Source organism: Phyllosticta capitalensis, assembly GCF_038381095.1.
Source record: "Phyllosticta capitalensis strain CBS 128856 chromosome Unknown BKA78scaffold_6, whole genome shotgun sequence".
NCBI classification, from domain to species: domain Eukaryota; kingdom Fungi; phylum Ascomycota; class Dothideomycetes; order Botryosphaeriales; family Phyllostictaceae; genus Phyllosticta; species Phyllosticta capitalensis.
In genome coordinates, this window is record NW_027117444.1 from 750,158 (window position 1) to 764,214 (window position 14,057).

The window sequence follows — 14,057 nt, forward strand, 5'->3', positions numbered from 1 at the left end:
GGACTGCATGGCGTCGAAAAGGAGTAAGTGTCCCTTTATCAGTCCATGCAGACCGACTGAATGGAATATTATGCCCTTCAAGTGTGATCATTGAGACCACTGAGACCCGGGATGAGAGGAAAAGAAAGGAAGAAAAAAGGAAAACCCGATTAAGCCAAAAGACGCCATACTGGGTATCGAGCTGTGCATGCATCCAAGCGAGCCTGGCTTTTCGTGGTGTCGTTCAGCCGGTGGAGAAAAGGGTATCTGGGGTATCATGGAGTGGTTGTGTGTGAGCGCAAGAGGTTTGGGACAGCGGCGGTGCTGCGCGCTGTGCCTCTTTTTCTGCTCATCGCTTAGACGTACGTGCGGCGGAAAGTGCCACGGCGGCTGCAGAGTTCATGTCAGCAGGTTGCGACTTTGTCGAATGATCGGAGCTCGTGCAAGTGTGGTAAGATTAGAGCGATGCGATTGCTCGCTGAGAGACATGTCGATAGGTTTGGTCTGAGAAAGGGGTACTACTCACTTGCCCTCGGCGGTACGCCTATGGAAGACGTACGCGCCCAACAAAAAGCTGACGAGCCAGAAGCAGGCGCTGATGAAAGCAAAGGCCTCGTCAGCCTTCCACTTGCTGCAGTAGCTACCGTTGGCCAAGCCGCCCCAGTGGAATGGTCCAGAGCAGGTAAGGTTGTCGTCAACAAAGTCGACGAGCAAGCCGAACGATGCGAACCAAGCCATGGACAGAATCAGGTCCCAGGGGTAATGGAGGAAGGTAAAGGTGAAGGGAATCAGGAGGACAAGCGATGAAACGAGAGACAGGGCCGCGATGATGATGGTGTAGATCTCGCGGGCCTTGGGTCCGTCGTAGTCATGGTGGTGCTGCTCGTAGAGAAAGTAGGAAGTGACTCCCAGGACAACCTATCGACAGTCATTAGCGCTAGCCGACAAAGAAGAGGGGCAGGTCACTACTTACTGCTGCGGAGACGAATTCGCCGAAGCGAAGGAACATGCTCACGAGACGAGAGAGAATCATGATGACGATTTGAGGAGATGTGGTCAGCGATTGTGGTGTTGGTGTTTGTTGTTGGAAAGAGATGCAGCGACAGTGACTTGAAGAAAACCAAGGAGAGTAGCCAGGGAGCGTCAGAGGCTTTATTTAATAAGGAAATCGCGAAGGAGACTTGACTTGACGACGCAAAGAAAACAAGGCACGCGTCGAGCCTGGCATCTGGCTGCACCTCATTGCCTGATGGCCTCTGCTCGGTGACCTCACGCGCACAACAGGGCCCTTGCAGACGTGTGATTGGCCAGGACCAACATGCGGTGCTCAGCCCAATGCAACCAAGGCAAGCGACAAGTTTTGTCCCAAGCCTTCGTCTTCTACGTCAGCAGGTCAGGGCGAAGCACAACGAATGCTCCATCACAACACTTGCAACGTGCTGCATTGCGAATGGACCTCGAGCGAAGTTGAAAGAAACTGCGCCTCGCGGCGCTATTCGCAAGCCTGACTGTGCAGTTGGGCAAGCCATGACGATGTGTGGCGGTACACGTCGTCGCCATCCTCGGCCATCCTCCAAAAGCAGAAGAGATGGTATGATGATTCGCCCTGGATGGTGATGGAGTGCAAGGTGTTTAGCCAAGTCTCGTCAAAGATCACGGTACCTGATTGATCTGCCCCTGACTCAGCACCCGCCATGGGTCGCCAGGGCCCATCTCCGAACTCTGCCAGCCGACGACGGCGCGCTATCAAGACACCATCCACACTCGTACACCTCTTCCTGACATGAAGCCTCCGATCGCTCCGACTCGCACCCGATATCCAACTTGAAGCACGCGCCGTCTTATCCGGTAGGCCTACTGTACTGCATTCTGCATTCTCCATTTGCATGTTGTCTTGCGCGTTGCTTATCCCTTCTCTCCGCGTACCAAAAATCACCAGCTCATCTTCTCGCTACAGCGCGTCTGCAATTCCAGCGCCACATGTGGCTCTGCTGATCCTTCTAGGCAACCACTACAGGACCCTTCGGTTCATGTGGCAGTCACAACCTGTCCGCTGCATCGATGAAGAAACAACAAACATACCCTCGTTTTGATTACATCTGATCAACTTTTGGTTTCCGTCTCTCTAGAGACCTTGGATATCGCCCTCGCTGACTGCCATGCCTACTCTCGCTACCATCATCCGGGCTCTGCCCGCCACCTGGCCGCTTCCCCTGTGGACCCTTATTGGAGCTGTTATTCTGTCGCTACCGCTACTGCTTGCCATTCGCTACAAGAACCGCCGACTCGGGACATCGTCTTCCCAAGTCAGTTTGTTCAGTCTTCCCGTTGAGATTCGAGAGATGATTTATGAAGAATTGATCGACGCGGAATGCACACCAACCTTCCCCGCTGCAGCACCTCGACCCCAACCGCGCCTCCGCTTTAGCTGGCTGCAGAGGAAGAAGCCGTCTTTCACCAAGTACGGGATTTTGCTGGCGAATCGCAGCATCAACCAAGAGTTTACTCGAGTATTGTCCAAAAAGGCTACGTATGTCCTCAAGGTCGACAGCTCAAACGAGAGAACCGGCAGTTTGTGGCCGCTTGACGAGGATACCATGTCAAAGCTGCGCAACTGCGAGGTCCGGATCATTGCGACATCCAGCATGTTGGGCTCACGCGATCCACGAGCGATGCCACGGCGCTGGGAGTTGCGCGAGAGAGTTTGCGACGTTCTCAGCGCCATGAAAAAGGTTGATTTGCTGCGACTCCATGTGCATGCCGTGCCGGACCGTATCTGGAACCCACTGTGGCTGTGGTCTCAGGTCAGCCAGCAGTTCAAGTGCATCGATTCGCCCACATTTACAGAGATCACGTTTGGCCTCGAATCGTGGACGCTGGGCGAAAATTGCTTGAAGAGAGACGCGGACGGGAGATGGAAATGGCGGTGCCAGGCAGGGGATCATGTGGTTATGGATGACCCGGAGGGCTGGCAACCCATTCGAGAGTTTTGCGCAGCGCTGTACTGGGAGTGTCAAGTGTGTCAGCAGCGGGCCGCTTCGTGAGAGATATTACGCTTGGAACGGCTCGGCTGGCCGAATGTAAATCGCAGACTTGTGGACAAATCAGACAGAGCACCGTTGTTGGGCACCATGGTTAGAGCGGCTTGTTCGGCGACTGGAAGAGTCGGACTACCAATTGGATACATATGGTGCCGTATCGGTAGGCGAGCGAGTCGCGGGGATCAAGAATAATAATGGCCGGGGTCAGGGACCCTGAGCCCTCGGTCTGGGCCCCCTGGCTTGCAAGCCTCGCTGCATGCAGTCTAGGAACTTCTGCCTTCGCGCGACGCCGCGTCCATCTTTCTTCCCGTTCCCGCCGCCCACAACCATGCGGCTCCCCTCATTGCTGAGGCTACCATTACTTCGTAGCCATCCGTGGCCGCCGAGCATTCCTCACCATCGTCTGCGCCCTCCGTGACACCAAACCACCGACACAGGATCACGACTCCAAGACCCTCTCACACCTCGCCAACCATGGGCACCCAGCTCGCGCCCGACATTGTCACCATCCCCGCCTCCAACCCAGGGAGCAAAGGCGACGGCCCGCGTGCCAGAGAGCTCTACAAGTATTTTTTGCCCGACAACCTCAACAAGTGTCCGATCAGCTCGCGCACCGTCTCTGGCTTCCCGGACAAGGTCCTCACGTCGCATGCGCAGCTTACTTGCTTGCGCCTCGATACCGAGCGAGCCGTCATCTCTCTAATAGACCGGGACACGCAATACTTTGTGGCAGAATCCACACAGACACTCGACCTCGAAGACGTCCAAGAGGGCGGGACCTTGGCCGAACACATCTGGGCCGGTGTAAGCCTCGTTGTTGCGGTCGCATTCGCTGCGCCATTGTGCTGACGTCCGTGACAGTGCCAATCGGTACCCAAGGCTGGGAGGCTGTGCGAACAAACCATCAAGCAGTCCACTGCGAATGGAAGACCCGCTTGCTACGAGATTACAGACCTTTCACAGGATGAGCGGTTCCAGAACTTGCCGTTTGTCAAGGGAGAGCCCCACTTTCGATACTATGTTGGAGTTCCACTTTGTACGAAGAAGGGGATTCCTATCGGATCACTCTTTGCCATGGACACTCGAGCACGCGAAACATTGAGCGCTGCATCTCTAAAATGTTTGTTGCCTAGATCTCCGGAATCAAAACTGGCACAGTGGGCTGCAAAAGAAATGTCAACTTCAAGGCGGGGCGGGAGCGCTTAGATGCTCTTTGTACACACACGGCTCCATTCAGTGATGTGAATACTCACTGTAGGCTGCGCGACTTGGGCGCAAAATTTTGGAGTTGGCAGTTCTTCCCTCACCCATTGTGCTGGAAAGAAGGGAAATTAAGATCTTGAAACTAATGCTATCACAGTCCTTACGACCATGGCCAGCAACGTCATGCTTCATTTGGAACTGCGCAAGGAGAAAGAGGATCGACGAAGAGCAGTCAACATGAACATGTGTCTTGCGGCATTTGTGGACCCTGAAAATCACTTGCGCAAACGAAAGCGGAACTCGAGCATCCAGATGGAGCACGCGCGTTCTGGCAGTTCTCCTGGCGAATACAAGACTACGAGAAGTGCACGGAGCGAGAGTGCGAAGGCCAGGAGTCCAATCGGGAACGGAAAGACCCAAAAGATGCCCAAGTCTCCGGTCAAGGGCCCCCAAATGGTGCGGAGGTTCGACCGTGACCGAGTGCCACATGGTACAGAGGACTCGGATGAATCGGGAGACGAATCCGAGGTGGGATCCCGCCCACGGGTGGCCGAGGGCGATCGGCTGGAAACGCTGGAGCGCGCGTCCGAGTTGCTCTTCGAAAGCCTGATGCTTCATAATGGAGGCGGCGTTGTTTTCATGAGCACGGCTGCGGAACTGCGTCCTGATGGCATTGGGAAACCTTCAGTGACTTCGAAAAAGATGTCCTTGTCCACGCTGGCCGATATCCAAGACGACAACCCCTCGCCCCGAGATGAGGCACTGGCAGAATTCATCGGAACCGCTCCCGAGGCCGACGTAAATACTGCGAACGCTTCTCTGGATCCAAGTGAGCGTGCTGAGGTGTTGGCTTATACGGAAGCTTCCAACGCGGAAACTAAAAACGGCGGACCCTCCTTTATACCCCTTTCCCCTGTGGACCTGGCAAAACTTATTCGACGACACATGCGTGGCAAGCTCTACAGCTTTGGAGACGACGGATTGACGCAAGGTTCTTCTGGGGAAGAGATGCTGTCCAACCTCAATTTGGGTCCGCCGGAAAACAGGCGAAAACCGGCCTCAAGAAGTGAAGCTGCAATTCTTGCACGACACTTTCCCGGAGCCCGTCAAGTGATGCTACTTCCTGTTTGGGATGAATCCTTGAACCGTTGGACTGCCTGCTTCGCCTACAACACTTCGGACTTTCGCACCTTCTCACACAGCCCCGACTTTTTGCACGCCATCGCTTTTTGCAACTGCGTCATGACCGAAATTGCGAGACTGGCCACCGTCGTCGCAGATCAACAAAAAAGCGACTTTATCGGTAGTATTTCTCACGAGCTTCGGTCGCCTCTCCATGGTATACTTGCGTCTTGCGAGTTGCTGGACGTCACCGAGACCAGCTCGTATCAAACATCGCTCATTTCCACTGCAGACAGCTGCGCAAGAACTTTGCTGGATACCATTAATATGGTGCTAGACTATTCAAAGATCAACACATTCGAGAAGAATATTCGAAAGGCCAAAAAGTCGCGCAAGGAGAATTCGACGAACCCTGCCAGCCTAATGTCTCAGCCTACTTTCAACATTTATGAGTCTGTGGATATTGCAGCCATTACTGAAGAAGTTGTGGAAGGAGTTTCTATAGGCCATGTCTTCAAAGACATAGCAAATCTAGAGGCCACCATCCAACGCCTCCCCACATCTCCTTCTGCCAGCGGGCAAAGTAACCTTCCACCAATCACCAGGTCCCCCGTCGAAGTAATATTGGACATTGACGCCAGGCCCTCATGGAATTTCATCACTCAGCCCGGAGCTCTGCGTCGCATTACGATGAACTTGTTGGGAAATGCCCTCAAATACACAAAGCAGGGCTTTGTCAAGGTCAAGCTCGAGGCAAAGGATCTTAAAGACTCGAGCAATGGCAAGAGCGATGGCCAAGAGCCTCAAGCTACGAGTATCGTAACATTGACAGTCTCCGACTCTGGCCAAGGCATCTCGCCAGAATATCTCAACACCAAACTCTTCATCCCTTTTGCCCAGGTACGTGAATGCTCCTTGTCCCACTCAGTTCCTACTTGCCATTGCAAAGTTTATTTTCTAATGTCAACTTTAGGAGTCACCTCTGAACCCAGGCATCGGTCTCGGACTGTCTCTTGTGCGCTCCATTGTCGAAATGCTCAATGGAGACGTCCACATCACGAGCGCCGTAGGCATGGGGACTGAGGTGGTGGTAACATTGCCCATGGTAAAGGGCCCGTCTGGACCTGGGACCACAGCCAGCTCGACCCCGTCATCGGCGCCAGTGTCGGTGTCTTCGGGCATGACCAGTGACTCCGGTATCAAGTCGACGCTGGAGGAAGTTCGCAAGCTAAGTCAAGGAAAGACTGTGGCAGTCTTTATTGCCAAGGACTACAAGATTGCGGACGAATTGACGCGAATCTCCGTCGACAGCGTCCGAGACACCATCACCCACTACATGAAAGAGTGGTATGGGTTTGCCCACGTGGTCGACTGGACGCCCGATGTCAAAGCAGACCTGGTTGGATGCGACGAATTCGACCTGCCCGCCCTCATCAAGGCCTGTCCGGCCGTCATTAGTGGTGCCCCCGACGCGCCCGCTCTCCTTGTCAGCCGTTCCAACACTCAGAAGCATTCCATGACCGACAGTCTTCTAAAGAATGTGTACACCGAGTATCTCCCTCATCCTGTAGGTCCGTACAAGCTGAGCCGAGCACTTCGAAACGTGCTCGACCATCGAGCTCAGCGTATGGAGGGCGGCAAGAAGGGAGCTGGTCTCGAAACGGTCACAGAACACTCGGAACAATCTGTACAAGAGACACTCACAGCAGCTGCATCAATCCAGCACCTCAGGCTGCCCCGGGAAGACAACGGAGCCGAAATCCGCGTTCTTCAACAAGGTGAGGTCCTCGGCAATGAAGACAGTATCGCCGCACAGGTGGCTATGGGCGCAATACCCGGGGCGCAAACCAATCCTGTCGAGCAAAAGTCCGAGTTCCCCTTTCCCAAAAAGCCGTCGGAAGAAAATGGCGACACGAGCAACAAGCCAGCCCACATTACGCCTCCGGAAGGACCGCCTCTCCCGCAGCCCGTGTCCTCGCCAAACCGCGCCCCCTCGTTCCCCATCCCCACCCCCTCGCCCTCATCCACCACTGCACCACCACCAACACCCGCCGCCGCATCCCAACGGCCTCCACGCCTCCTCCTGGTCGACGACAACAAAGTCAACCTCCGTCTTCTGCGCACATACCTCCTCAAGCGCACGCCTCTCCCAACGGCCTACACGGCCTCCAACGGCGCCGACGCCGTCTCCATCTACACGCAGCTCCTCACCCAGCAACACCCGCCCGCGCCGCCGGAGATCATCTTCATGGACATCTCCATGCCCGTGCTCAACGGCTTCGACGCGACGCGGCAGATCCGCGAGGCGGAAGCCAGATGGAACGCCGAAGCAGCCGAGCAAGCCGCCAACGCCGCGGCGACGGGACCTTCGGAAACGTCGTCTACCGCGACCACGTCGACGTCGACGCCCGCCTCGACGCCGGGCACGACCGACAGCCTCAACACGCCGGCAGGCTGCAGCGCCAAGCCCACTCCTTCCCCCCGGAAGCAGCCCATCACGCCGGCGCTCGTCGTCGCGCTGACAGGGCTCGCCAGCGCCCGCGACCAGAGTGAAGCCTTCGAGGCCGGCGTCGACCTCTTCCTGATCAAGCCCGTCAGCTTCCGCGAGGTGGGCCGCTTGCTGGACAACTGGGTCGGCAGCGGCGGCAAGGACGTCAAGAGCGTGGTGCAGGCGGCCAAGACGTCGGGCGTTGCGGCGAGCGGTGCGCAGACTGTCGTGACGGTTGAGCGGGGGAGGAGGGACGCGTAGGTTGGTGTGAGGAAAGAGGCTGCTTTGGGGGCAATCTTTTTCTCTCTCTCTTTTTTTCCTCTTGTTGATTATGAGTTCGCGTACATATACACGAAAGACTTGCACGCGGCGTTGGTCGGATATACCTACTTTCCTTCTCTTATCCTTTTTCTTGCTCCATTTGGGTATGTATGCTTTTGATGACACGAGATTGGATAAAATAGTAGCAGACGTTTTTGTAGATGAATGATTGAGATTTTGAACTTCAAGAGTTCAGACTTGGCTACATTCAGGGGCGAAGACGACAAACAGGCAAACCCACGCTTTGACATGTGGGGAGAGCCTTTCCTCCATTAAGTGATGAAGTCGCGCTTCCTGACTTTGAAGCGCACTTCATTAGCACCGCGATCTTAGTGGGGGGTGGGGGGGTTGAGCTGCTGAACGCCCCCTAAACACACGCGTCAAGATGCCAGTATGCTCGAGTGCTCCTCGTGAACGCGCACATGGCTGGAGATTACACTGGCTGCTTGAGGTCCATAAATTCAAAAGAGACTACACATCTGCCTGGCAAGCATAATACAGACCCAGCTCCTGGAAAACAAGCCGGCCGGCCCAATAATCCAACACAATCCAATTCCGGTCCAGTTCCAATCCAATCCAACCAAAAACTCCAGCCATCTTGCTTGACCGACCTCCCAACGCAACTCCCTCTCTACCCTCCCCAATCTACGCCCCGTCATCCTCAATCTTGCCGCCTCCCGCCATCGCGTCCCTCATCCACGCCAGCGTCTCGTTAATCACCGCGCCCTTGCCGCCCGTCCACGCAACCGCGCGCTCCACCCCCTTGATGCGGTCCTTGACGTCCTCGAACCACGGCCGGTCCTGCTGGTCCGTCTCGCGCCAGCGCGCCAGCAGCTCCTCGGCCTGCGCAACCGCCAAACGGGCGCGCGTGGCTCGCGCCCAAAAAGCGTCGACGGCCGCGTGCGCGGCGGCCATGGCGGCCGGGTCGGGCGGTGCCGCGCCGGCGCGCAGGCGGGCCAGCGTTTTGGCTTCGGTCGAGAGGGCGGTTTCGTTGGCCGAGGACGTCTTGTCGTCCTTGTCCTTGTCGTCACCGCCGGAGCTGACTTGCGGCGAGTACGAGGACGAGTAGGACGACAGGCTGGCGGAGCCGTGGCCGTGCTTGCGCAGCCACTTGCCCTGCGTCTTCTTGCGGCGGCGCGAGGCCAGAGGGTCCGTCTGCGCGTCGACCTCGTCGAGGACTTGCTTCATGGCCATCCAGCGCCGCCCGCCCAGCGTCTCCGGGAACCAGTCCACCAGCCGCGGCGGTCCTGCTATCCCGCCAATCTCGGCCATGTCCGGATCTTCCTCTTCCTTTGCTTTGGCTTCGGGGGAGCCTGGGGCGAGGTCGTAGCTTCCCGCGAACCAGGCCGCGGGTTCTGTGATGGCGCAGCGTAGGCCTTCGTTCTTGATCATTTCGTTGAGTGTGAGTGCCATGGCTGAGGCTTCGTCGACGAAGGTGGGGAAGTTGAGGGGGGTGACGAGCATGCGGGCGATGAAGTGGAATGTCCACCTGTTGATGCGCATGAAGAAGGATGTCGTGGAGAGAGCTGGGAGGGAGGGATCCGGCAGCATTGGGTTTGTCGTGTCAAAGGTACCGACGAAGTAGGTGGAGGAGAAATCTACAAGTGGTTTTTCGTGTGTGGGATTGGTCGTGTTTGGATCTTGGAGGTGGTGTTTTCGAGGGGGAAGGAAGAGGGAGGCTGGGAGATGGGGATTCGTGACAACGGTCGAGGGTGAGACGAACCTGCGTATAGTCAGCTCGACGATCAAAATGAATACCATGAGTGGGCTGAGGCCTACATGATCCACTCCGCGGGCAGCACTCCTTCCTCGGCCTGCTTGTTCAATTCTCTTGCGACGATACCAAGCAGCCAGCTCCATTTGCCCCACCACCCGTCTAGCAGTTCCTTTCGAAGGACTTCAAATCCATAGCCCCATCTCTCCGCATATCGCTCATGCGTCTTCAGTGCTCTCTCATATAGCTCATTGTCCGGCTCATACTGCACCGAGGCCGTTATGATCCTCTCCGTATCGAGCGGCACCCTCCAGTCATCGCGGTGTCCCAGCGGATTCTGTAGCTTCATGTGCGCGCTCTTCCAAAACGACATTCCGCGAAGGTGCGTCGCAGCATGGCTGGTAGAGAACGAGGTTTGCGAGATGATGGCGCTGCGCAGTAGCGCAAGGAGGCAGAAGACGAGGAAGAGGGCGGTGATGAGTATGGCGCGCGTTTGGTGGTAGTGGAGCAACATCGTCGTCTAGTTACCGGGCTTCCGATTGTCTGTCGACACCCGCCGCGCGAAGCAGCGGCAGCGGGGAAAAAGAAACGTGAGCGTACTAGATAGATGTCGAAGTCTTCCGAAGCTAGTCTAACTGCGAAGAATGACTGAATGGATGGGGATTGGCAAGCAAAGTCAACGACAATTGGTGGCAGACATTACATCGCCAATGGCCGAATAGCGAAAGCTTCGAAAAGGGACAGGTGGTAAAGGTCAGGTACCGTGCGATACGTAAGCCGCAGCGGGCAAACCCTTCGGAGCCCTCGCTGTCTTAGCTGCGCATCTGTTGGTTAGCTTTTGATTAGACTCCATAGGGATATGCTTGCCGCTGCAGCCCTCGATCTCCCAGCCATCCTGGGCAAAGTGCAGTACACACGGCAACTATGCTACTTGATGCGCCCTTCCGAATTGAGAGATCTTTGGATTGCAGAAAGCAGACATGCTGCAAAGCAGCCTTACGCTCGAGCCCTTGGCTGCTGCAGCGGAACAGGCGCTGGGCTTGGGCGATCCTCCGCAAGGGGGCACTTCTGTGGAGAAGATCCTGGGGAAAGGCGCAAAGACCATTGACGGGGCTGTGTGGCCTATTGTGTGGGATATCCCTGTAACTTTTCGAACATTGCCGCTCGTATGTTACAGAGACGGAGCTAAATCTTCGAAACGTGACAGGTTGACCTCGAGCGGACGCTAGCCGGGAGAGGAAGCAAGGCTGATGTTTCCTTGCCCTTCTCAAAATTGAGATAATGATAGCTTCAATAATCGAAGAAGCTCAATCAGTGGTCGCTCGCTTGTCTCCCTGTTTATCAACAATGAGCGGTCAATCGCAAGCCGTGTTCCTCGGAGAATTAAACCAGTACGAGACACAATCGACGTGAGGATAAGCTCTCGGAGAGACTTGTGGAACAGAGTACAAGAGGAAATCGGCTGCTGCCGTCGTATCCGAAATCGTGGATTTCCTTCTAGGGCTACACCGAGAAACAAGTGAAACACTTGTCAGCTGTGCAACTCGTGGCCGTTCGATTCATTCCTTTTTGTTCAGATTCGAAGCCACTGTCACTAAGTTAGTCGGTGAACAAAGACTTTGATCATGTTAGCTGCACGATTTTCACACATTGAAGCGGAGAAGAGAGCCCAAGTTGATTTCATTTTTGGTTACCGGTTCCCAATCGAGTCGCTGGCCCGTCTAGGCAGCATTCTCACAAGTCGCCTTGCTGATTTTGTGTTGAACCCAGAACTGTAGGAGATTCGTTTCCTCGAAGTCTGTGCTTAAGACAATAGATGCATGTCTCGGACCTCGGCCGTGAGGAGGTGGCTACGTTACACCTCTTCAGGAAGAGTTGCACAAGCTGTCTAGCAGACGCCGTGGGTCTTGTCGTGCTTGCCATGCAGCGAGTGGTCGTCGCTGTAGTGGTTGTTCATGCTCTTGCGGTGAGCAGACTTGATAGTGTTGACCGCGTTCCTCTGCAGGTGCCTGTTGATTTCGTCAGCCACGCATTCACAAACGCATGCCGGAATTCAACACTTACAACTTGTGCTCTTCAATCCTGTGAGCATCCATCTTGTCCAGAGTGTCCAGGGCGAGCTTAAAGTCCTGGATCAAAGCGTCACACCTGTGGCGGGAGAAGTCCTCCCTGACAACCACGCGCATCAACTTGAGCTTCTCGCTGTGAGGGGCCATGGTGTAGGCGGGGACGACCCAACCACGCTCACGCAGCTGGTGGGCAATGGCAAACTCGTCGTAGTGCTTGCCCTTGGTAGGGTCAATGCGGACGGCAACCAGGGGGAGGCCGTTGCCACCGGTCTCGGACATCAAAATGAATCCAAGAGCCTTCAAAGCGCTCGCAAGGTAGTCAGCGGTCCGGGTCAAGTTGCTAGAAAAAGTCAGTAACGTGCAAATGAAGCATTGATCGAGTTTGATAGTAGGAGAATTCCAACCCCCTGATGGTTGCAGGGCGCTGGAGCATCTGATTCGGCTGGAGATATGGATTGGGCAGAGTACTCACTTCATGATGGAACGGTATCCATGCTTGCCGAGCCTGATCATCTGGTAGTATTGAGCGATGATCTGGCTTGCACCACGGGAAAAGTTGAGCGTGAAGGAAGCCTGATCGGCACCAAGGTAGTTGATGTTGAAGATGAGCTCCTTGGGGAGGAACTCGGGGTCACGCCAGACAACCCAGCCAACACCCGGGTAGACCAGGCCGTACTTGTGGCCGGAGACGTTGATGCTCACCACCTTGGGCAGGCGGAAGTCCCACTCCAGCTCAGGCTTGACGAAGGGCGCAACGAAACCACCACTGGCAGCGTCGACGTGAATGGGGCAATCGATGTTCCTCTCCACGAGCAAGTCGTTGATGCTCTTGATATCCTCGTACTGTTTCTTGTGAGAAGGGGGTCAAAGTCAGAAAGGGAGCAATCAGCTTACCTCTCCAGTGTATGTAGTGCCTAGGATGGCGCAGATACCAATGGTGTTCTCGTCAACCAGGTCGACGGCCTCCTTGGGGTCAATCACGTAGCGGTCCTTGGTGCAGTACACGTATTTCTCCTCAACCTCAAAGTAGCGGGCGGCCTTCTCCCAGCAGACCTGGACGGCAGAGTTCATGACAATGTTGGGCTTGTCAAATGGCTTGCCTTCGGCCTTGCGCTTGTTCTGCCAGCGCTTCTTCATGGCCAGGACGCCGAGCATGATCGCCTCGGAGGAGCCGATGGTGCTTGTGCCCATAGCATTGGTGTCCTCTTCATGAGATGGGATGTTGAACAGGCGAGCAATCATGCTGACACATCTGACCGGAGTGTAAGTCTACTTTGGCTTGAACATTGAAAGGTTGGGGAAGTACCGAGATTGGATGTCCGCGGACACTGGATATTCCTCGTAGTCAATGAAGTTGGTTGCAGCGCTCTCAGCCATCAGCTTCTCAGCCTCCTTCTCCATGTAGGTGGTGACGAAAGAAGCCAAGTTCAAAGTCGGGTTTCCGTCAAGCGAAAGGTCGTCCTTGATCAAGCGGTATGCAATCTCCTTGGGCATCTCCCTCTCAGGCATCTCGTGCCGGGGAATGTCCTGGGCGGCAAATCTGGAGCCATAGACAGAGGCAGTGACGGTATCGGGCTCAAGGTCCTGGATGTCGAGGTTGCTCATACCCTGAACCAGGGGGGCATCGACCATTTTGTCGGTCGGGACGCGGGCGAGGTGAACCATGGTGGATGAGTAGTGTTGGAAGCAAGGGAGCTAGGGTAAAGGATGCAGAAGATAGGGCTGTAGGGTTGTAAGAGAAGAGGGAGAGGATGTGGATGAAGAGTGATGGAGGGAGCTGAAGAACAAAAGGAAGGCCAGGGAGCACAGTGCGGGTAGTCGCTTGGCGCGAAAGCTTGGTTGAGCTTGTTTTCCGGAGACTGTTATTTGACGGGGCAAGAGCAGCCCGAGACGAAACATGAAGTTGGGCTCGTGGAGCCATCGCAGCCAGTCGTTGTTGCCGTTTGACGCCCGCGAGCGTGGCAGTGCTGGTGCTGCCCTGACGCCGTGCCGTGAGTGACGCGCACTGAGGTGCCTTGATTTCGCCGGGTCACTATGCCGTCACCGCCCTGAAGTCGTTCCTGACTATCGACTGGCGTCCGCTCTAGCCATTGAAGCCACCAACTTCAGCCAGAGGCGTT

At 55.7% G+C, this 14,057-nt stretch overlaps 5 protein-coding genes across 5 annotated transcripts; 2 read left to right on the forward strand and 3 right to left on the reverse strand.

Annotated features, from left to right (window-relative positions):
• Positions 1-494: 494 nt before the first annotated feature.
• On the reverse strand, positions 495-1,163 carry BKA78DRAFT_148165 (uncharacterized protein). Its single transcript, XM_066882899.1, has 2 exons — positions 953-1,163; positions 495-897 (listed from the first exon to the last, which is right to left on the reverse strand). The coding sequence occupies exons 1-2, from the start codon at positions 1,010-1,012 to the stop codon at positions 502-504; spliced, it is 456 nt and encodes a 151-aa protein (XP_066743260.1). The 5' UTR covers positions 1,013-1,163; the 3' UTR covers positions 495-501.
• Positions 1,164-2,138: 975 nt separating this feature from the next.
• BKA78DRAFT_353507 (uncharacterized protein) lies at positions 2,139-3,023 on the forward strand (the record flags this gene model as incomplete). The annotated part of the gene is made up of 1 exon (XM_066891571.1): positions 2,139-3,023. One exon carries the CDS (start codon positions 2,139-2,141, stop codon positions 3,021-3,023), a length of 885 nt encoding a protein of 294 aa, XP_066743261.1.
• Positions 3,024-3,494: 471 nt separating this feature from the next.
• Positions 3,495-6,459, forward strand: BKA78DRAFT_252430 (uncharacterized protein; the record flags this gene model as incomplete). Its single annotated transcript, XM_066884735.1, has 5 exons — positions 3,495-3,824; positions 3,882-4,140; positions 4,381-4,548; positions 4,741-6,245; positions 6,319-6,459. Coding segments are annotated over 5 exons (2,403 nt in total), but the record flags the coding sequence as incomplete, so codon positions are not given.
• A 2,340-nt stretch (positions 6,460-8,799) lies between these two features.
• Positions 8,800-10,382, reverse strand: BKA78DRAFT_353509 (uncharacterized protein; the record flags this gene model as incomplete). Its single annotated transcript, XM_066891572.1, has 2 exons — positions 8,800-9,877; positions 9,934-10,382. 2 exons carry the CDS (start codon positions 10,380-10,382, stop codon positions 8,800-8,802), a joined length of 1,527 nt encoding a protein of 508 aa, XP_066743263.1.
• Positions 10,383-11,756: 1,374 nt separating this feature from the next.
• Positions 11,757-13,602, reverse strand: BKA78DRAFT_252153 (glutamate decarboxylase; the record flags this gene model as incomplete). Its single annotated transcript, XM_066884709.1, has 5 exons — positions 11,757-11,877; positions 11,933-12,277; positions 12,410-12,780; positions 12,832-13,189; positions 13,244-13,602. The coding sequence occupies 5 exons, from the start codon at positions 13,600-13,602 to the stop codon at positions 11,757-11,759; spliced, it is 1,554 nt and encodes a 517-aa protein (XP_066743264.1).
• Between the last annotated feature and the right edge of the window lie 455 nt (positions 13,603-14,057).

Bases quoted from the DNA above. Each gene is read 5' to 3' on its own strand.
- BKA78DRAFT_148165 (XM_066882899.1), bottom strand. From the start codon at position 1,012: ATGATTCTCTCTCGTCTCGTGAGCATGTTCCTTCGCTTCGGCGAATTC. The intron at 898-952 runs GTAAGTAGTGAC...GACTGTCGATAG, and splicing joins GCGAATTCGTCTCCGCAGCA to GTTGTCCTGGGAGTCACTTC.